This window comes from Octopus bimaculoides, chromosome 3 (genome assembly GCF_001194135.2).
Source record: "Octopus bimaculoides isolate UCB-OBI-ISO-001 chromosome 3, ASM119413v2, whole genome shotgun sequence".
NCBI lineage: Eukaryota > Metazoa > Mollusca > Cephalopoda > Octopoda > Octopodidae > Octopus > Octopus bimaculoides.
The window spans coordinates 53,342,881-53,366,850 of record NC_068983.1 but is presented as its reverse complement, the minus strand read 5'-3'; the positions used below and the strand labels follow the sequence as shown (position 1 = coordinate 53,366,850).

At 33.2% G+C, this 23,970-nt stretch overlaps 1 protein-coding gene across 4 annotated transcripts in view; it reads right to left on the bottom strand.

Annotated features, from left to right (window-relative positions):
* The window catches only part of LOC106880693 (uncharacterized), a 559,449-nt gene that overhangs the window by 197,160 nt on the left and 338,319 nt on the right, over nt 1-23,970 (bottom strand). For all 4 annotated transcript variants that reach the window (XM_052966171.1, XM_052966172.1, XM_052966174.1 and 1 more), the window contains 2 exons: nt 18,312-18,583; nt 16,974-17,507 (listed from right to left, as the gene is read on the bottom strand). In XM_052966171.1, the coding sequence (XP_052822131.1) occupies nt 16,974-17,507; nt 18,312-18,583 (806 nt within the window). The remainder of the gene's footprint in view (nt 1-16,973; nt 17,508-18,311; nt 18,584-23,970) is intronic.

Genomic DNA, 23,970 nt, shown 5'->3' with positions numbered 1-23,970 from the left:
TATAAATATATACAACGGGCTTCTTTCAGTTTCCGTCTACCAAATCCACTCACAAGGCTTTGGTCGGCCTGAGGCTATAGTAGAAGACACTTGCCCAAGATGCCACGCAGTGGGACTGAACCCGGAACCATGTGGCTGGTAAGTAAGCTACTTACCACACAGCCACTCCTACGCCTATATATATGTACATCATAATAAAGTTTGGAATATGCAGCAGCTCTCATTCTCTAAAGGTAAAAAAATATGAAAATACGGTTAAAACAACATGCCCGATCCATACTTTTGTACAGAAAATATTACTGCGTGAAGCAGATGAAAAGAATCCTCCTCTGAATATGATTGGTCCATCTTAGTTAATATTTCCTGAATCTCTGCTGTTAGCACCTATATCAGAGACTTGGGTAGTTTGAGATATACAAAAGTGAGTCCAAATATGCACTGAAATTCTTGCAGTGAAGTTGAACTTATGATCTTTGAGCCTGTATTCTGGATACCACATATTCTTCCACCTGATATAAACTTTGTTTTAAAAACTCAATTTTTCCCTCTTTTGCTAAGCGTAATCTTAAGTTTTCTCCTTTCTAAAATAAATCCTTTCTTCTTCCCAAAATAAATCTGCCTTTTGTATTAAAATGTTCTGCCATCATGTCTCATCTTTCAGTTATTATGCATTCCTGCTTTTAAGTTCTCTTCATAGAAATTCTTTTCATTTTACTTTCATTGCATTTATTCTGAATTCTCTAGCTTGAGAAAAAAAATGCAGTCATGTGATAGGTATGAAGCCAAAAAAATAATAATGACAATAATAATAATAATGATGATGATGATGATGATGATGATGATGATGATGATGATGATGATGATAATAATAATAATAATAATAATAATAATCATAGATATGTAAAAACAGCAGAAACAATATTTCTCCATTTGTTGTTTAAGTTGAATGATAAGTATGAAGTAACGAAATTGAAAAAGCAACAAATTGATGAAACCAGTATGACACCATGGAGAAAAATTGTGAGAAGGAGTCTATTGACATGAATGAGATACAAATTATGCATAAAATATAAAAGATGAATAGCTTACTAAATACCTTACATGCAAGACAAATGAATTACCATTTAGGTATGAAGTGAGTTGCTATTTATAACAGGAAATCTTGTTGAAATCTTCACTTATTTTGCAAATATATTCTAATATGATAGTTTAGAGTTACAAACTTAAGTAAACAAGTTTATTTAAGTTTGTAAAAAAGTATTTCTCTAAATTAAAGACTAGAAAAATGTTTTTTATCCTTTCTCTTATTTTCTTACATATACCTATTAAAAAAAACTGATGCCAAAGAACTATTAACTCAAGTATATTTGTTCGATGAATATTTAATATCCTAAATATTATTAACAATTTGTGTTGCTTCTCTCTACAAGAACATATAAATTCTAATATTATCTCAAAATAATTCATGTATCCTATACGATAGAATCATCATCATCATCAACATTATCAGCAGGTGTTAGCTTTCCATGTTGCTATGGGTTAGATGGGTTGCCACAGTCTGAGTTAGTCTTCATTGAGAGCAATTTATAATTATTAAGATTATCACTACAGGTATTCTATAGAAATTACAGCCAGCACTGATTTTTGTTACGATGTTTTGTATCCGAGATGTCAGATGTAAACAAACAATGAGACCGAAGATGACAAAAACCAATGCTAGCAATAATTTCCATCGAATATATGTAGAGATAACCTCAACAAGTGATGTAAAACGCCCTGCTAACACAGTAGAACATGTTATTGACTTATAAAAATGTTTAATACACTTTATATTATATTATGGTTGCATAACAAAATACTGTGTGCCTACAAATCATTACAAGCTATTGCTCTCCTAGATAGGTCAGATAACTATGTCTTACTTGTAAACTAGTTTTTGGCATAGTGTTTTGGCTGTTTGCCCTTCTGACCATCAACTAATTTTACAGCTTGCTTTGGGTGCATTGCATCATGGTAACAGTACTAGAGAGTTATAATGCCCTCAACAAGACAAGATTAAAAGGTCCTGTCAAGTGTATGTCACCTGAGCTCGATAAAACTCCTTCACAAAATACAGGTGCATTTTATCATAGTACCTGCATCAGTGAAGCTACTTTGTTTCCCACGAGACTAAAGAGTATTTACTGATCTGCATTGTCTCCATTTGTTCATGACAACATGACCAATATTGTAGATAGAAGAGATGGAAGTTGCTGAAGATGAATGAGAGGGAGAGACAAAATGATGGGGGGAAACAGTATGACTGTGGAATGTGAAAGGACAGGGAGAAATGGGTGAGACAGTGTTGGAAGGAGTAAGAAAGGAAAGACACAATAATGGCAGGGTGTATATGAGGAAGAGGGAGAGAGAGTAATGGGAGAGAAACATTAATGATAGTTACATGTTGCATGTAAAGGAAAGATTATGTGGTGGATAATTGCACAAATGGTCAGAAGTAAGAGAGTATGCTGGAGGACAATAATCTCTGAGAGAGGGATTATTGGTCAGTAGTAAAGAAAGCTGATGTTAGCTGGTAAGAGAGAGTGTGAATGGTGAATAGTTGAGATCATGATGGTAAGAGAGTGATGAATTTTAATTGAAAAGTAACCTGAAGGAGAGGGAGTGATAGCAGCACAGAGGGATAAATGAAGATGTGTGTGTGATAACTGATTTGATGCAGCCCCTCATTTGGCATCATGATACTGATACAGAAGTATGACAAATCTTTATGGATATGCTGAGGAAATAAAGTTTAAGAGAATTGATAAGAAATGTAATACAGTATAATGTAACACAGGCATGTTACAAAGCAGCCCCTACCCTGATAATGCTGGCTCCTCTTTCTATTCCCTACTTCTGGATCTTTCAATTTTCTCATGAAAATTATTTACATGTATTAACCATTTCTCTTGTTAATAGACGAAAGGTTAAGATAAGATTAACTGAAATAATGATCAAATAGACTGAATAAGTTTAGTTAATCCCTGGTCATGGTCCTTCTTTTAGGGTGGGGGTATTGTGCACCTAGGATGATGAATATATTTATCATCCTAGATGCACAATACTAGAGAGTAAGGTATAATTTGAGGGAAATTTAGTTGCTATATCTAGCAGGGTAACCGAATAGCAACTTCCTAATTGGTTTATGTAATAAGTAGTTCACATTTACTTGAGAATATAGATTTAAGATATTTTCAATGATCACCTATCTCTATGGCTTATCTTGGGTATATAATTTACACATTTCTCTATCCAAAGTTAACTTCTAATACAATATAATTTGCACTAAACATTTTCTCAGAAAATTTCAAAATTTTGGGTAAAAAGATAAAATCATAATTTCAAGTCTTTTTGTTTTTTTTTAAACAAATTGCCTTTCACTGTGTTTGCTTAACTTATCTGAATGGAAACAGGTGCAGCTATCTTTCAAATATTACTAGTTTATCTGAGAACATAATCTGGTGCTTAATTAAAACAGTATCTACGAAATACATTCCATAAATAGTGGTTCCAGCAACAACTCTGTAAGAGTAACAATTGTAATGATAGATAAATACCTTGGTAAGTGACATGATACCATAAATCCTTTGGCTCTCATTTTGATTTGTTATATAACCAAATTACTTACTAATCTATCAGATCTGGAACTAAATGCATTATTTTGCTTCTCGTTTCTCTTTTCCTTGTCTTATCAGACTATGGTTATTTTTACACACAGTCAATGAAGATACTAAAGGAAGCACAGTATTCGTGGTAGAGAGATGGAAAATAGATTTAAAGATTTGTTAGAATGCTCGTAACTATTTTACCAATAGTGACAAAGTGAAATATATAACTTAAACAACATAGACTTAATCTGTTGGCTGGTTTAATAACCTCACACCTGATAGTACGAAGCCTTTAGCACATCTTCTCAAATTCCACTGAACAAGTGATTGTGCAGGAACTAATTGTGTTCTGGGAAGAACATATGGAGGAGGCTCATGAGAAGAAGCTTGTTAAATACTAAGAACTGGTAGAGCAGGGCAGAAATCAGAGCTGGCGGGCAAGTTGAAAGGCAATTGAAGTAGACCGCCAGGGTTCTGTAGGGGTGTCTATTCTGTTAATCACTGACTGGGCATGAAGTTACTAGTGTAGCAAAGAGGAGGGCCATAAATTTCATTGCTGAAGATGCAGAAAAGACCCCTAGGTGGTTTTCTGCTAATGGGATGAAAGTTGGGACTCAGTCAATCCCAGCTTTGTTAACTGGGCGAGAGGGCCTGATGGTGAAAGCTGAAACCCTCTGAGATCACAGAAACATCCCTGATGATACATCTCAGAGTATTCACAAGACGTATCTTGGAACTGTAAACAAGTCTTCCTCTGGTCTGTATAAAACCTTTTCTCTTTTTCACACCAGTCATGGAGATCCTATAAAGTGTTATGGCTGCTACCTTTCTCCTTTGACTAAGCTATAGTTTGAATCGTTTACATTTCATTAACCAAATTCACAAGCAACCATTGATTGGCCAGGATTATAGTAGAAGGCAGTTGTCTTAGGTGCTGTGCAGCAGGACTGAACTGGAAACAACGTGGTTGCAACATGGACTTTTTTACCACACAACCAATGACAAAAGAATATTTAAATGACTCTGTAATATGTTGATAAATTGTTTTTTAGCTTGAAAGCTGGCTCCAGCATTGTTCAAGATCAGGGGTGATGTCATAGAAAGCAGCTACATAGAGTAATGATTTAGCTGGCCTATGGGAGCATATTTAACAGTCTAAAGGAGCTAATCTTCTGAGTACATTAGCAGGAGTGTGCTAACTATTGACTAATATAATTAATATGGGGTTAGAAACTGGTAACTTACAATGATTTATAATTATTTCTCATAGTCATTAAGAAAAATATATTTTATTAATGTACTTCTGGGAGTGCTAAACACATGACTACACAATATGGTGCAATTAGATAATCAGAAGAACAAGAAGAAAAAGACCAACCAATTGAACGCAACATATAGAAGAGGAGCGTGAGAAAGAGTACAGATTAATCTTTGGACAGAAGAATTGAATTGATATTTGCAGTAACCATCTAAAGTTATAATGGAGAAATAAACATACTGGAAACAAACTATTGAAAGAAATTTCTAAATGTGGAAAACAATGAGTCAATGAATAGTTCCTCTAATCATGTAGAAAATGAATAAATAATTTCAAGAATTGAAATAAAGGAACAAAATTGAAATAGAAAAATATGAAAATGAATAATTAAAAGCTTAAATGTGAAAGTGAAGAAACAAATTCTAGAACTCATTAGAAATATAGAAAATGTTATGCAGATAATTAAAGTAAAATAAATCACTTTATAAATATATTGTTTTGAAAAGCACATTTATTTTAAAATTTTATGATAGTTAAAGAACAATTTTATTATTTGAAATAAAGACTGATAAATATTTTAGATATCATTATTAAAATTTGACTCCTATGAATTGCTTGCCAGACCACCATCATTATCAAGTTGATTCAGTTTTCATTGAAGTTAATTTTTGATAAAAATGTTAATATTATAGGAACATTATTCGCTTTGAAATGCAGTAGTGTAATATTTTTTGATCATTTATAATGTATTTGTTGTCTCTCAAAAAACAACAACATAGTTGTTTTGATCCATTTCATTTGAAGTGAAGGGTATATGTTGGGAAGCTTTCTAGGATTATTATTGCTAGCAAGTATAATTGTTTAATAAATTAACTTTTTCAGTACCAATGTACTGCAAGCGTTACTGACCTCAAGCTAGCTGGCTTTTGTAAAAATAACAGTTGCCCACATATTTAAATGAAGGTAAAACAGTTATTAGCATATATAGCTTCTTTATCAGAAACCAATCAACAAAATTTTCACACACACACACACTCACAGAGTATCAAGGTAATGCAGGTGATACATTAATATCAAGCAGATTGAGAGGTTACTGTTTCATGTATTAAAACATTTTATATGGATTAATTCAATGCAAATGTACTAATTAAGAACTTATATCTTTCATTAAAAAGAAACCCAGCAAATATATAATATAGGGAAGCACCTGTGTTGGTGCCACAGGAAAGGCACTGTGATGGTGGCACTGGTGCTGGTGCCATGTAAAAAGCACCCAGTACACTCTGTTAAGTGGTTGGCATTAGGATGGGCATTCAACCACAAAAACCTTACCAAAACAGACTATTGCAGCCTGGTGCAGCTCTTCAGCTTGCCAGCTCCTGACAAACCATCTAGCCCATGCCAGCATGGAAAACAGACGTTAAATGATGATGAGGAGGAGGAGGAGGAGGAAAAAACAGAAAAGTGGATGAAGGAAAGAACCAGATATTTACTTAACTTGCCAGAAAAATAGTAAATTATACAAAATATAAATAGTTAGAACATAAAGGTAAAAATTTCTATAGTGTGTTCCTGAAGACAACCAATTTTCAACTTTGTTTAATGTAAACAGAACAAGCTGTGAGAGAGATATGTTTTGTCAAATCAACAGGCATTATGATAAATACTGAATGGACTTAGAGAAAATATAACAAATATTCAGATCATAAATGTGTCTGTTATTTAGATTATCTAAAATGCTATCTATAGAACCAACAAGGTAGCCTTTACATAATTAGTCAGCTTGGAACAAATAGCAACCAATTTTCCTTCAAGACCCACCCAGCCAGTTGGAGAAAAGAATGGACATATTGGTCAATGTAGTCTTACAAATGCATACAATGATGGAATGGTTATAGCTGGAGTGTCTTTGAACATTGGCCAGATCAATCGCAACTGACCCGGGGCTAAAAAACAACAACAAAGAGCATCTATGTTTCAAAGCTAAATGAAAGAAGTTTAGGGAAATGTTTCCTTTGTTAATAAAATATGGTTTCTTTTACTTTAGACAAAGAGAAGAATATGGTAAAGAATCTGTCAGAAATATGTTTTATGACAGTGAAACAGAAGACCGAGCAGAAAAAATGATATATGAACTGCAAAATGCATAATGTAACAGTGAAAAGAACTAAGAGTAAAAAGAATTTAAAATGGATTTTAGTATTATAGGAACCATTCAAGAGGAATAACTGAATAAGAATAGCTGTATGATAAAGTTGCTCTAGAATAGATGTTCTCAAACTTTTGAATCAATCAACCCTATCATGGACTTACAGAGCTTTTACTGACCCCACAATCACATGCACATACACAAATACACACATTCATCATTGTCATCATCATCATCATAATCATCATCATCGTTTTAATGTCCACTTTTGAAACAAGTCAGATGGAGTTTATTGAGGCAGATTTTCTCCAGCTGACGCTCTTCCTCTTGGCAGCTCTCACCTGTTTACAACAAGGTAAAAATTTCCTTGTGACCAGACATGTTCTTGTAGAATTGTAGAAATGAGTGACAGATTGCGTATAAATATTGACAACCATTTACAACTACTACATTGTCAAGACAAGAAGACACAAACACACTCACACATACATCATCATCATCATCATTTAATGTCTGCTTTCTATGCTGGCATGGCTTGAATAGTTTGGCTACAGCTGACAAGTTGAAGAGCTGCACCAGGTTCCAGTCATCTGTTTTCACTTGGTTCCTATTGCTGGATGCCCTTTCTAATGCTAACCACTTAACAAAGTGTACTGGGTGCCTTTTATGTGGCACACCAGCACAGGTGTTTTTTATGTGGCACCACCACGGGTGCTTTTTGATGGCTTTCTTTCAGTTTCTGTCTACCAAATCCACTCACAGGGCTTTGGTTCATCTGAGACTATAGGAACTGAAATTTGCCAAAGGACTGAACCCAGAACCTTATGGTTGGGAAGCAAATTTCTTACCACACAGAGTGAAATAGTATAACATTCTGTGACTTTAGTAGAGAGAATTCAAAAGTAGATCTACATGTGTACATTCATAAAACCAGTTCATTATCAGAGACAACTCATTTTAAACAATAAAAATTATAAACAATATTTGAAAAGTCATTAAATTATCTTTTTTTGTTTTTTTATATCAGCAATAAATTAATATATAGAAACATTTCAAATGTTAGCTTTACTGATTGTTAGATTGTTAGAAATCAAAGGAAATTAATTCACCCTACAGTGTGTTTGAAAATATAGACAACCATATAAAGCATATTCAAAAGAAGTCATCTTTTATTTTTTAACAATGTCATATATTTATCATTTGAAACATTGGTATCTCATACTCTATTGCTGATAAAAACTGATAATTGATTTATCTTAAGAATGCTAACATCGCAAAAATCCACTTTTAAATTTATTCCAGTAAACTTTGAGATTGCTAAATAAGCTAATTTTCCAGTAAACTCTCCTATCTTCTTTCTGTTTTTTTAATTTTTTTGTAGCTAATATATGTTTTCGATATTTCTGGCTTAATGATATCAAGAATAGAAAATATCTAAAGGAATATTCATATTCGCAGTAAAACTATAAACAAATATTTATACTTACAAGCAGAACTAATTCTGTACAATAAATTTAAAAAAAAACAAATACCTCAGTAGGCAGATAGGGAAAAAAGATTATGTAAGCTGCCTTAATAATGTAGGAGACAAACAAAAATCAGAAGAAATAAAATAATTTTTTGTTAAAGAAGTTTACAGTGTTAATGAGATGGACCGTTAACAATAGCCTGAATATAGAAATAAAAATTTGTGACTTTGGTTCTGAGGTCATTACATTCACCAATGTTTTGTCGGCTTCTTTGTTTACTTAGCATATATATATATAAACTGACTCTAGAGTAATCGCCTTTCCTTCCTGTAGCCGGCACAAAAGCACACATATTGGATAATTGACAGAGCCTAAAGTTCTTGGATGCCTGTGGGTCCTCACTTCTATTTTTTATTGCTTATTTACTGAAAAAATATGGAAAAATACTGACAACCAGAATGATTTAATGTTAATCCAAACTTCACTTCTGCATCTAAAGAATGGCTTCACTGGTATAGAATTCTTTAAAACATCTTTCAAACAGTAAACATGAATGCATGTAATAAGCTTAATATGCTGGCAACTTTTATAGTTACCAAAAACACATGAATACATTACAGATTCTACCTCATACAAGGATGGTATTCAGAGATCGACAGCTTTATATATTAAAGCTAAGTATGAAATATTTGCCAGACACCAACTAGCAACATAAACTGAGTGAATTAATGAGTTTCTTCAGGCACTATGCCAATTGGCAAAGGACTGCAACTTTCTGACGACTCTTACTGCTGAAATATACTGCAATGAATCAAAGAGGAATACCTTTGCTTCTAGTCTTAACTCGTACTTAATACGTCAACAACTTTCAGAGAGTAGACTATTGACTAACTGACACTTATGGTCAAGCTCAAGCTGTAGATCTGGCCTTTAAGAGTATTTAAGAGTATAAAACTCATATCAACTTTACCAATACAATACCTTTAACAAATTGCATCAGTTACTCTAAAGAAGCTGTTACTTTTAAATTCACTGAAGCTGTTGTAGATCCACAATCTAGAAAACAGTTGTGATTTTACTAAGGAAATATACATAACTCTTGCCATGAATGTCCAGTGAAAGACGTTAACAGTAATAAGTATCACAAAAGTGACCACTTCATTAAAGTATGCAGTTCTAGTTGTGTCTCGAAGCTTTCTACAGCTACATACAACTGTGAATTGAATTTGAAGCAGGAAAGTTCTATATTAACAGTTCTTTAGTACCGATGTTTCCCAATGTCTCTTGAGAAAGGGTATATAGACATACAGTCTCTACTCCAATACTGGAAGTTCTGAGGATTTACTCAACAGAAGTGTAGGTGAGAGACTGAGAATTTCACTAAAATAAAATGAGTACCAGCGATGTATCAACGACCTCTCCATCATCATTTCCTCAGTGAACATGCTCAGTCATGTAGTGTCACACAACAGAACTATAAACACTGATAGAACAGGCTAAACAACAACAAAGCAATGAACCATAGGATCATCTTCACATTATTTAAAATTCATAAGAAATTATTTAAACAAACACTGACTACAATTAGAAACTATGAGGTTTTCTCTGAGACATTAGGAATTCAATTGTCAACTGTACAGATGAATCAATATGATCTGTTCTAGAAATGAAAGAATCTTATTTTATACTGGTAGCAGTTTTGAATCAGAATAGTTGCTCTGTTGCTTTCTTCTTGAAGTTACTGGATAAGCATGTGAAAAATCAACCTCCAGTGGAGAATAGTGTATTAGCTATTATTGAAGTACCTCAAAAATTGGAACATCTAATCAGAAGTCACTTTACTTAGTTTACAGACCAGCAAGATGTATTTCCCATATTTAACACCAAAAAATAGGGGAACGTAGATAATGATAAAATACATTATGTTGGTTATGATATTCTATATTGTTCAGGAATGGATAAGGCTTCTAGTGATTGCTTCACATTATGTTCATGTTCAGCCCTTCATGTGCAGAACATATCTAGTTCTGTGTACTCTGACTACCATTCATTTTTATTTTATCTTTTTTTTTTTTCATTTTATCTAGTTTCAGCTCATGAGCTGTGGCCATGCTGGGGTACCGCCATTCATTAATAAAGATGTCAACTTTACAGAAATTTTTTGATGCAGTTTGTCATTCATCCAGGCATCACACTATTTATGCTTTAGCATTTAAACTGGCCATATCCAGCCCAAATATTCTACTAGTTGTGAAATAATGCATGATTAATTCAACACAATGTGAATAAATAAGCATTAAGATTTAACAGCATAATTTGAATGCTAAATGATTAAGTCAGTTTGTTTAATGCCAAAATTTACTCTACTCATCTTGTAATGTTAGGAATGTTATCAATTGATCCTTTACTTGTGCTGAAATGATACCACAGTTCTATAAATCAACTAAAACCCTCTTGATTATAGCAAAAGGCCTTTCAAGTGTCTGAATATTGATTTTAGAGGCCCTCTGCCAACAAGCAATCAGAATTTATACTGGTTCACCATCAGAGATGATTAATCAAGGTTTGCCTGCTCTTCAATGTTATGCTGGTGTTTCTGATCGTATTGTTAAGAAATGCCATATAAACTTATTTGAAAATCTTTGATATGCCAGCTTCCATTCATTCCGACAGGGGAAACCTCCTTGATATCAGTAGAATTAAAAGCTTCCTGCACAGTTGAGGAGATGCTACAAGTCAAGGAGAAATGGACAGGTAGAGCGATACAAATGGTATCATATGGAAACTAATTAATCTCACTCTGAAACCCTAGAAGTTGTCACCCTCAAGAATTGGGAAGTTGTCTAACTAGATGTTCTCCACTCAATTCATTCCTTGATGTATACTGCAATACCAGAAACATGTTCTATTTTCTTTTTTTATATATATAGTTTTCAGCATCATTCAATTATTGGTCGATTGAATCCTACTTGGCTCTCTCATCCAGGGAAAGTGTTAATCAAAAAGCATTTGTACTACAGCAAATTTGACCCAAGATAAATAAATACACACACACATACACACTTATGTCATCATCATCATCATCAACTTATTGTTCACTTTTCCATGCTTGCATGGCTCAGCTGAAACTTCACGGAGGTGAATTTTTCTACAGCTGAATACCATTTCTGTCATTAACCCTCAGCCTCTTTACAAGCAAGGTAATAATAGTTCCCAGTTTGTCAAACAATGAAAAACCCAGACATGCTTTTGTTAAGGACTGCAAACAACTGACAATGTATAAATGTAAAATGGTTAGTATTACAATCAGCATGCACACATCAAAACAAGGGGGAATACACTATCACACTCCACTTACATATATGATGGACTTCTTCCTGCTTTCGTTTCCCAAATTTCATTCACATGTTATAGGTCAACTCATGGATGTAGTCCAAGCAGTAAAAGCAAATCCTGAATCAAGCAGTTCCAAATTGCACTTTTTAACCAAACAACCATATTTGAACTTTTATATGAATGTGTAGCATGTGTGGCAGGGTGCATAAAATGTATTCATACACACACATATACACATATAAATACACACATACAGATTTGTAAACATGTGTACATGCATGAACACTCATACATCATTATCATCTTTTAACATCTGTTGTACACGCTGGCATGGGTTGGACAGTTTGACCAGGACTGGTAAGCTGAGGTGCTGCACCAGAAGTCTGATTTGGCATGCCTTCTATGGCTGGATACCCTTCCCATTGCCAACCACTCCGAGAGTGTAAATTAACATACATTCACAAATCAACAAGTGTGACATTAAAATAACTAAATTTTGATTTGATTCATACAAGAGATCTTAACTTCCAACAAATGTCAACTGATCTGGCAATTGAGAAAGTTATGAAACAAATTAATTCTTGCTTATTAAATATATATTTGTTCTATCCAAAAGAAAAAAAAAACCTAATGTGATTGAAGGAAATTATAAATATCTGCTCTATTACAATTGTACCTTCATGACATGATAAAACAGTTAAATTATGAAAATTACAAAAATACCATGTTGCATTTGTACCTTCATAATACAGGAAAGTTGCTCTAAGTTTGGCAATTTTGAAGTTCCAAATCTTATAGACGACAAACTACTTAAACTTTAAACATTTAAAACTAAAACTTTTTCAAACCTGAACTTTATAAAACTCTTGAATTTTATCAATCCCTTCTCCTGTTGACCTTTAACCATTTTCCAACCTCTCAGCACATTTCCATTAATCCCTAGAGGTCTACATGAATCACTCTGGGAACTCCTACTTTAGACTGCTTGGTTCAAAAGGTAATACCAAATAGCAGCTTGATTAATGAGATGCCAGAAATAGAGTTACATTAAGCTTTAAATCCAGTCAACCCAAGAATAAGACAAAAGACAAAATAGAGAAATGCAATTCTCAAGACTTTTATAACCCTTGTCAGCTAAAGAAATGGGTATTAAATTAGTGCTTTTTAAGGTTAGGATCAGTATTTCTCAAGATAATATAAAGTTAGTGATAAATTCAGCATACGATAACTTATTGATTTAGCAGCGTAAAGTTTTTCTCATAGATTTACAAAGTTAGATATTTCCTTGGTGGGTATTATTTATAGATTATTCTTTTCAAGTTGAGGTTGCTTCAAAATAAAACTGTTTTAAGTGATAACTTGAAATATGATTCCATAAAAATATAAGTATAGTATACAATATATTTTTGTTTTGAACCAATTGCAGATAGTGATTCACTGTAAGTATTGTAGCTTATGCTGAATCTGTCTCCAGAGGCTATTTCTACACTTGGAGTTAATATAGATGCATCTGCAGAAATAGCGACTGAAATTCCAATTCCATTTATGAAAAAATATATGGTCAGATTTTGATCTGAAATTTCTTTGAAAGTAATTTTATTTACATTCATATTTCCCATAAGAGTACATGTGAAAAGGATGCTCTCATCCTTAGAGTGATAAAGTTGATTTTTTTTAATCTTTGAAGTTTTAAATAATAAATATTTTTCAGAAAGTATTTCTCATAGATGACTATTTTTTTGTATATACTGCAAAAGGATTTCATCAAATCTACTTTCATAAGAATTTATGCTTAGATAATTTTATAGATAAAGGTTTCCAGTGAGAATACTAGAACTACTCAACCCTAAATAAAATCGGAATTTTGCAGAATGAACTAAATATGTCAAAGAATTTTACCTGATTCTTTATCATCTCAGTAAACACTACTAACCATTTAACTTTGTAATCAAAGTTAAATTATAATGTATATCAATGTAAACTCCACTTGTTTGAGTGTTATCTCATCCTTTGAGATTGTCCTCAATGTCTTGGGCCTACGTAAACAATAAAATACCACCACCACCACTATTACCATCATCATTATTGTCATCGTTATTATTCAAAAGTTACTACTTATTAATTCTGAGGTTTGGTGACAACAACCTCCCTGAAATCTCAGAATACAGGATGGCATTTTCCTACAATACACGTCTCAAATTCAATAACTTTGGCACATAGGTAACCAAATGTGCTAATTACCACAAGGACTATTTTCATCCTTATGCCAATAATCTTACACTACCTATTCTTTAAGCCTTGTATGGAAATAACTGGTCTACTCGTTCCAATAATATGATCAGTCTCCAAGGAGAAATCCCATAGACCCTTATGCTTAATATTCCCCACTCACAGCCTCTGATGTCCTTGTATCCAAATTTGAAACCATTATTAGTGTTGTTTCTATGGTGGCAAGCTGGCAGAATTGTTACTGTGCTGGACAAAATGCTTTGTGGTATTTCTTTTGGTTCTTTACATTCTGCCAAGGTCAACTTTGTCTTTCTTTCTTTTGAGGTCAGTGAAATAAGTACCAGTTGAGTGCTGCAGGTGATGTAATCATTTTAACCCTACTCTCAAAATTGGTGGCCTCATGCCAAAGTTAGAAAGAATTATTATTTCCGCTGAGGTCGACCCTGCCTTTCATCCTTTTGGGTTCGATAAATTAAGTACCAGTGAAACACTGGGGTCAATGTAACTGACTAGTTCCCTTCCATAAAATTTCAGGCCTTGTGCCTATAGTAGAAAGGATTATTATTATTATTATTATTTAGAGAGACAGAGAGCATTACATGCTATCAAAGTGATGCTGAAGTGCAAATATTCAAAGCCCAGTATACCCATCAGAACTACCCATCTAATTCTGATAAGGGTACATCAGGCATCACAACCACAAGTACATGACATGATGATCTCATATCAAGATAAACAGCACAAGGGCTTGTAGATGGAGCCCAGTTAGAATTTTCTTCAGGTCAAGTAGTCCATCCCACTCAAAATGTCCTTGAATAAAGGTTGTTTAAAGATGATGAATGAAACACCCATATTTTCCAGGGGTGAATTATTTAAACATCAAAGAATCCTCTCAGTACATGGCTATGATGCTCCCTTACTACTCCTGCTCATGAGCAGAGATGCACCTATCGTCAGCCACTAAAGGACATGTTCAACTGGTTAAAGTCAAGCAACCGACAAGTAAATCTGTGGTATTGAGCAGAATATTTGCTGTAGCCCACTTTAGTCAGATTTTGATTATTTAAATTATTCATGAATTTTGTTTTCATCTCTCTCTAATAAATCACATCAAGTAATAAGTGTAGACTGATAGCAAATATATATTGTTGATTTAATGCCCACAACACCAGAGACAGAACATGAGTTTGGTTAGAAATTCTCTGATATATCATATATAGCAAGTTAGCGCATCATATCATCCATGGGTTGGCTACATGTGACTAGATACATGGAACCAGTAGTTACAAGCAGTTCATCTTAATACAATAAGTTTCTTGCTGTCATATCTTAGATTATCTGATTCCTTTCTTCAACATTTTGATCAACCGAGTCCTATTGCTCAAATACAAATGAAATACTCACAGCCAATTTGAACTCAACATTTATATCTTGGTTAACCAACCAGACATTTAACAGCAACAACAAATATTACATTCTTCAAAGTTTGAGTAATACGCTTAAAATTAGTCTTCTAAATAAAATAGTTGTTGAATATCAAAGTATCTACAATATCTTTATTTACCTTTGATTCAAGGTTTTTCCATTTTCCTGGTACACCAGATTACCCTAAGCTCGTTGAGTTATATGCGTTCTATTGTATAAGACGTATGATTGAAGGTTAGAAGGGAAAAATGATCTTTCCATATTTATATAAATTCTTTGAAGCCTTTTTATCTGTATCAATTGTATACTCACAAGAATTATTTTATGGACTTGACGACAGTGAAGGAAATACATAAGGATATTTATTGAGTGAAAAAAAAAAAATCTTTAACGTATAGATATTCTTTTTCATGCACTACTTACATGTTTACAATTCTTTGTATACCAATATACATTATATACATTATCTAGTCTTTTTAGATGTCTATGTTTTAACACAAAAAATTTGTAAACCAACATGATATTTTCAAATTGTTTGGTTTTATTTTTGTATACATTCAACGTTATTATGCAAAGATGGTGAAGTGGCAGAGTCATTAGAGTATTGGATGAAATATCTAACAGAATATATTCTACCTTCTTGCATACTGAGTTCAAATTCTGCAGAGATCAACTTTGTGCACCATCCTTTTGGAATGGATGAATGAAGTGGCAATGCACTGGCAGAATGATTAGAGCATCCAATAGGACACCTTGTGGTATTTGACCCAGCTCTTTATGTTCAGAGTTCAAATTCCACCATGACCTATTTGGGTGGTTGACTTAGTCCATTACTTGGTTTTATAGCAGCACTTAGTCCTTAGATATCTTTAGTAGAATCCGCTCTGTAGCAAACTTTCAAGCTAAGTCTCCAGTTTCTAGAAACCTTTCTCTCTCCATTCCATTAGTGTCATCCTCATCACCATCAATCCCTGAACATTTCTAGCTTGAATTCTTGGATACTCAGTAACTCAGTTTCTATGGCATATAAGTTATCAAAATCAAAATTCCTCTTGAACATGATGTTAGTTCATTGTAAGGTTACTCATTTAATGGCAAGTAAATTGGAGCAAGGTGAAATGAAGTGTTTTGCTTAAGATCACAATGTACTACATGGTCTGGGAATCAAAACCATGATCTTGCAATCATGAGCATAACACTTAGCCACCAGGACACATGCCTTTACCCACCAAAAGCCATTAGTTTCAGCAGCCCCAATAAAGGTCATGAACATTGAATTTCTTTGTACCTGGCTACATGATAAAAGGGGAATATAATTGGGATACAGTTGCATCACAGGATCAATAAATATCGAAACCATGCTGAGTAAATATTCTAAATGTAACAAAGACAGTAATACAGTTAATGAATTTTATGTTACTTATGTAAAGGAAGTATGAATAAATATAGGGTCTACTTACTTTGAATAAGTCCAGGCTGAGTCCAAAATGGCCCAGTGAGAGGAAATAATCCACCAAGGTAAACTCTTTTTTTTGTTGAAATAATTTTAGGAAACCATCGTTTCCATATATGTTCGTGATCTTTTACCCAGCTACAAGCAACTTTACTTGCCCGTATGCTCGGTCTTAAACTTTTTGCATTGCTATAAAACTGAAGCAAATCTGCATATTCCTCTTGTGTAAAAGACATCCGAGAAACAGCTTCGTATGCCCGGGGAGCTAATTTAGAAAGAGCTGGTGATGTCATTTTAGTTAGTTGGTTGAGTTTGAAATTACAGTAGATTGGGTTAGGATCATAAGGACATGATGGGAATTTGATCTGTGTGAAATTGTGATTGAGTGTGAGTGGACTTGGCCACCAATCATAAAACAAGACAGGTAAACCCCGCTGTGCACGCTGACGAACAAAGTCTGTCAAATAATGTCCTATCCAAGCTACAATCACTGGTAAGTTGAGCGTATTTATCTGAGACTGTAGAAGATGATAGTTCATTTCTGTGAATAGAAACAGAAATCAAAACAGATTTAATAACATCAATAGTATATCTGGTATAAGGTGTATTAACACAAGAATATGTTTTTGAGATTTCCTTCGCTTGAAATGGCTATAGAAATATTGATTTATTGTGTTCATTCAAATTGTTATACAATGAAATAATGAAAACTTTCCTGAAACACTTAAAGGTTAATTTTAGAAAGAATTTTAACAAGAATATTTCTCGCTATCTTAAAAATTCTTTTCTGGGTCTGAAAGTGATAGAGTGTGTTTTAGTATATTTACTCAATCTATATAAAAGAGCAACCAAAACTCTTAAAAGTTACATATTCTCAGAAATAATTACCACATATTTAGGTACTAAAGAAATTACAATAGTAAACCTTACCAACATTACCACTATGATCACATGATCACAAACAAAATCATTGATGATGGGTATGAATATTATGAATATTTTACCCATTATCAATGAAGGGATGCAGTTAATCTTTCGATCAACTATTTCATGCCATAACTTAGCTAACAGGAACTAATCACCAACAACAATATGTGAATTGTAAGAACCTAAATTGCAAATGAAATATCATTTCAAAGCTGATTGGGGCCTACATTGTTGGTGCTCTTCATTTTCTGTATTGAAGTTGGTTGAAGTAAAGAAACCGACATTTTACAGAGCATTATTTTGTATTTTCTATTTGTTTGGATTAAAGTTAGTGTCTATGATATAAAATGTTTAAAATTCTTAAATAGTTAAGAAGCATTTTTGTAGGACAAATAGAATGAGAAGACAGAATGCTTACCTGGGTAACTTGATAATAGTATAAGGCAACCACCACTGAGGTATTTACAACCTGGCCCTAGTAGGAAACCATTCACACAGTCTTTCTCTTTACACAATGGTTCTGCTCCCTGATTAAGTCTTTTTGTCATCACATTTTCAAGTACAGACAATGAATCATTTAATGAAAACCTAGCAATTACTTGGGGTAGTCGTAGAGCCCGCCAATGATCAATGAATATATTTTGTGACCAGAATTCTGTTGCTATATCTGTCGGAATAAACCAGCCAGCTCTAGAAAAATAGAAAATAAAAGGATATACAATTAGATTTGAAAAATTTTTAAAGTTAGAGTTGATGAGGTCATTAATTTAAATGCAAAAATCTTTAAGCTAAAAATAAAATATCTCTGTAAACAATTTGTTGAAGGTCTTTGATCTGAAAGAGATTTGTGAAAATCTAATAATATCAATAGTTCAATGGAAAGATTTTGAGTCCAAGTGAAAGACAAATTTTTTTTTTTTTACTTGTCTCTTTTTAAATAAATCTCAAAATAAATTTGTATCAAACAGTTCTAACACTGTGTGTCATTCACATAAAAAAACATTTACACAAAAAGGAAGAACAAATTACAATACATTCATTATTACACAAATGTATTTATATTGAGGAGGCAAAGTGGCTAAGTTCCTTTCGAGTGTTGGGCCTCATGAAGACAAAGTCACTCAGTTCCTTTTGAGTGTTGGGCCTCATAGAGGCAATGACTGAAACCTTTGGCATTAAGTCATGATTGAGAAGAAGACCCATCAAGCCACGCAAAATTGCAGTTGTGGCACATAGTGGTGTCACACAAATGGCACCCATGTCGGTGGCACATAAAAGCACCCATTACACTCTTGGAGTGATTGGCATTAGGAAGGACATCCAGCAGTAGAAAACCATGCCAAATCAGACTGGAGTTTGGTGCAGCCCTTACCAGCCCTGGTCAAACTGTCCAACCCATGCCAGCATGGACAACAGATGTTAAATGATGATGATGATGATCTGAAGGACACAGTTCTGAAGATTTGGGATTAAAGTGAACTTATATGAAATGCAGTAAGTGATGTGTCTTCTTGGGTGAGATGAATCATCATGAAAAGAAGTTCAGCTATTCATGAAAAGCAATAATAAATATAAACAAGAGCTATCAGAAAGTGCAAACCTCTGCCAAGGCAACACCAACGTCTTCTCAATAATTAATCGGAGATGATTTTTAAAACAAGAATATCTGAAATAAACTCGACTGTTCTCACAAACGAGAATACTAAAAATGAACCCAACCGCTCTCAAAAATTAAGTAACAAAACTGGAAAAATAATCCAAAATCTAATCAGTTCATGCCAGTCGCAAGGACAAATATCCCTGAAAGTTTCATCCGAATCCATCCAGCTGTTCTTGAGATATCTTGTCCATGGACAAACAAACAAATGAACAAACGTAACTGAAAGCAATACCTCTGCCTTCACTAAGGCAGAGGTAATAATATGATAGACAAACATATATTTGAGTCAAGTGTCATACTTATAACAAGCATCTCTTCATATACATACGGAAAAATTTTAAGTGACAACAGCAGAAGGAATTGTTATAGAATGACAACATACACAAATCCTTTGATGTAATGATTATAGCTTGAAGGTTCTGATGAAAAGTCAGAAATATTCTTTATGATGTAGAAAAAATTATTTAGGATTTTGAAAATTTCAGAAGTGCAACATAGAATACACAAATGTGTGTGTATGTGTGTACAAACACACACACTTTTAATTTTTTTCACTCGTTTATTTGTTTCAGTCATTAGATAGACATGCTTGGGGTGCCACCTTGAAAGTTTTAGTCAATCAAATAGACCTCAGTATTACTCTTAACCCCAGTACTTGTTGGTTTCTGAAGTATCAACTTACGGAAAGATAAAGGGATCACCATTGGTCCTCAAGAGGAAAGGGACAAACAAATAAAGATGCGCACACACATACAACATGCTTCCTGAGTTTCAATCTATAAAATTCACTCTGTTAGGTCAGTGTTCTAATATAAGATTCTAATATAAGACACTCACCTAAGGTGCATGCAATGTGACTGAACACAAAGCCATGTATTTATGAACTAAACTTCTTAACCACACAACCAGACCTCTCTCACACACACACATACAGACACACACACCTTTAAATATTATAAAAACTCAAAATGATTTTAATAAGGATTTTGCATCTCATTATAACTTCAGTTTCTTCTTGATATTTTTTTCACAAAAATCAATTAGAAAATACTACTGATAACATATTTCCATTTACTTTATCATATATACATGTTCAACAAATGCAACACTGATTCTTTTTTTCAAATATATAAGTGTAAAATTTGTAGCACCATGTTTTTATAAACAAACTTTCTATGACGTTCTATTGTTAAAGTTATTAACCAGCATTTTATTTCTTCAAGGTTATTTCTTGTTATAATGTATATATTAAGAAAGATTGAATTTAACACAATCTTCATCTGTTTTCCAGTACAAGTTAATACACAGATTAAAATCATGTTTTCTGAGGATGTTTAAAAATCTTTTTGAAGAATCACTCAAAATTGCAGGAAGAACGAAGTATACTATGTTCAAAATGTTGAGTATGAGATATCTTATGCTGCAGAGCTACTAAAATACGGCATCATGTAATACATATGAACACATGTACAAAATGATGTTGCTCTGATTCAAAGTTTGTGGCATGAAACTTTGAGTTGCAACAGAATGAAGCACCAAATGCCAAGCAATAATTAATATCTCTACAACATGCACTGAATGCATTTTTTCATTTGTAGACAAAAATGTGTGTATGTGTGTGTGTGAGCTGAGAGGTAAATAGATATAGATACACACACACACAAATTTATAGACATGAAATATAACTTTTTCTTTTCCATTCCTCTTGCAGCAGGCATTTTCACAAGGAAAGCTAATTAAATAATAATGCTAACATATTTTAACAAATTATTTCTGTTGTATTCGTTTTAATCAATTAAGAATATTCAGCAAAATACTTGGCGGTATTCAATTTACATTGTGAGTTCAGATCCCACAGTGGAAAAGGCAATTACATCAAGTGAAATTGGCAGCCTTGTGCCTGTATTAACCACTGCTACCATTGCCACTGCCGCCACCACATTTGGACGATTTGACTGAGGACTGGCAAGCCAGGAGGCTGCACCAGGTCCAATCTGATCTGGCAGAGTTTCTACAGTTCGATTCCCTTCCTAACGCCAACCACTCCGAGAGTATAGTGGATGGTTTTACGTGCCACCGGCACGAGGGCCAGGTTATGTTTTACATAATCCTTGAGCCAATATCATAAACCCTGAATGAATGACAGAATTAATTTAATTGACAATACCCCTCACATTTAAATAAGTGTTAGTGTAAAAAAAACAACATTAGAGTTATTGAAGATTAAGGAACAGTAGGAATGGTAAAGTATTGAATTAAATGTCTAACAGCATATAGTTTCATTGCTCTATGTTCTGAGTTCAAATACCGTTGAAGTTAAATTTGTCTATCTTCTGTCTAAAGGTGAAATAAATAGTAGGCAGGTACTAAAGAAAACTTAATCAACTATACAACTATACTGTTATATTATAAATATGAAACCCTGTGTGCCAATGTGAGAAATTATTATTATCATTATTAGACTAATAATAAAAGCACATTCAATTAGTGCTAATTTGTTTATAGTATTCAACATTTAAAGTATTCTGTTACATTTCCAAATGTCACTGAGGTTGATTTTGTTGTTCATATGTCTGGGATAAAGTAAATACGGCTCATACATTAAGATATAATATTTCTTTGCCTTTATATTAATTACTTGCGAAATTGGCTTTCTGTTTAGTCAAATATGATAGCATTCAAGTGAGATTTTTATTAAATTTCTGTTATGAAACAGTGATAGCAGCTCTGAAGAGAATGTGAATATTCAATGATTTTCTACCAAATAGTGGAGTAAAAGTAATTGAGTCTTCATGAATTAAAAAGATAGCAATAGTATCAATAATATCTGAAGTTCAAGTATTTTTTTAGGGAACATTGCATCAGCAGCCTAAGCTAATTGACTTGATATGAGGTTTCAAAACGAAAAGGTTTATCATTGTCATATAAAAGCCACTAGACTTTATTTTGGCACTTGCAAAGATGGTAATCGATATACAGAAATATGATTAAGTGAGATCTTTTCACTTAGAATAAAATACATTCTTTCAAGAGGTACAAACAGAAATAATTTTATGATAGGATTAAAGGAGTATTTTGTAGACTAATTGAAGAGTTGTTATTATTGGTCTGACTAATATCAGATAATATTACTTTAGAAATGTTTGGTACTAGAATTGTTCAAGGATTGTATAGATACATTGATACAGGAAGATAAAGATTTCTTTGATCTAAGTTAACATCTGTTGTGATGCAGATATGGTACAATGGTTAAAAGATACTATTAGAAGTTATAGGAAATGATGTCATACACACACACACACACACACATACATACAAACACGCAAATATATGTGTGAATATACACATGCACATACACACATATATAGATACAGAGCGATGGATAAACAGATATATATATACCCTCACACACACACGCACACACACACACACACACACACATATACATGCATACAACATATAGTTTCTATCTATTATTTCAACACAACATAATTTATTCCGAGGTGAATGTGGAAGACACCTATCCAAGTTGTCCAAGGTGCTACACTGTTGAGTTGAACCCAACTCCGAATATATGTACACACACACATATACCCAATCACCCAGCTCCCCCCATATATATATATATATACATATATATATATATGTATATGTATATATATATATAAAGAGTCATTAATAAGGGATTATCAATCTGGCCAAAATACTTTTTAAGCTCTCTGCTAATACAAATACATCAAGCTAACAAAAGATTCTTTGATTGGTATAGAATTCCAGGTAATCCTGAGGCAAGATCCAAAGTTGAAGTCTATCCTCAGTTGACTTAGTAAATTCATGGTTGCATTACCATTATTTATGCCTTTTCTTGTGTGTTTGTGTGTGTGTGTGTGTGTGTGTGTGTATGTATGTGCGTGCACACATGTATATATATATATATTTTTATATATGGCACAAAAATAATACTAAAAAAAGCACGGTAAAAAAAAAATATGAAAAAGCAGAGTGTATTAGGTTGATGCTCAGGAAAATTGGAAGAAGTCCTTAACATTTCAAGTATATACATTTCTACAGGAAGGATAGATGGGAAGAAAGAAAAATAGAGAGAAAAGAACAAACGTGTCTCAACTGGACAGTCACTGTGTGCTGAAAATGCAAGTATATATGTGTGTATATATATATATATATATGGATAAACAGATATATATCCCCTCACACAGGAATTTTCAATGGCTGGATAACTGAAGAGATGTTGGCGTGGGTTCCCACCCCGGCATCCGAACCTTGGAGTTTTATCATGGCTACCGAATAAGTGTCACACATTTTTACAGATATATACATATACATATATATATATATATATATATATATATATATACACACATATATATATATATATACACATATATATATATATATA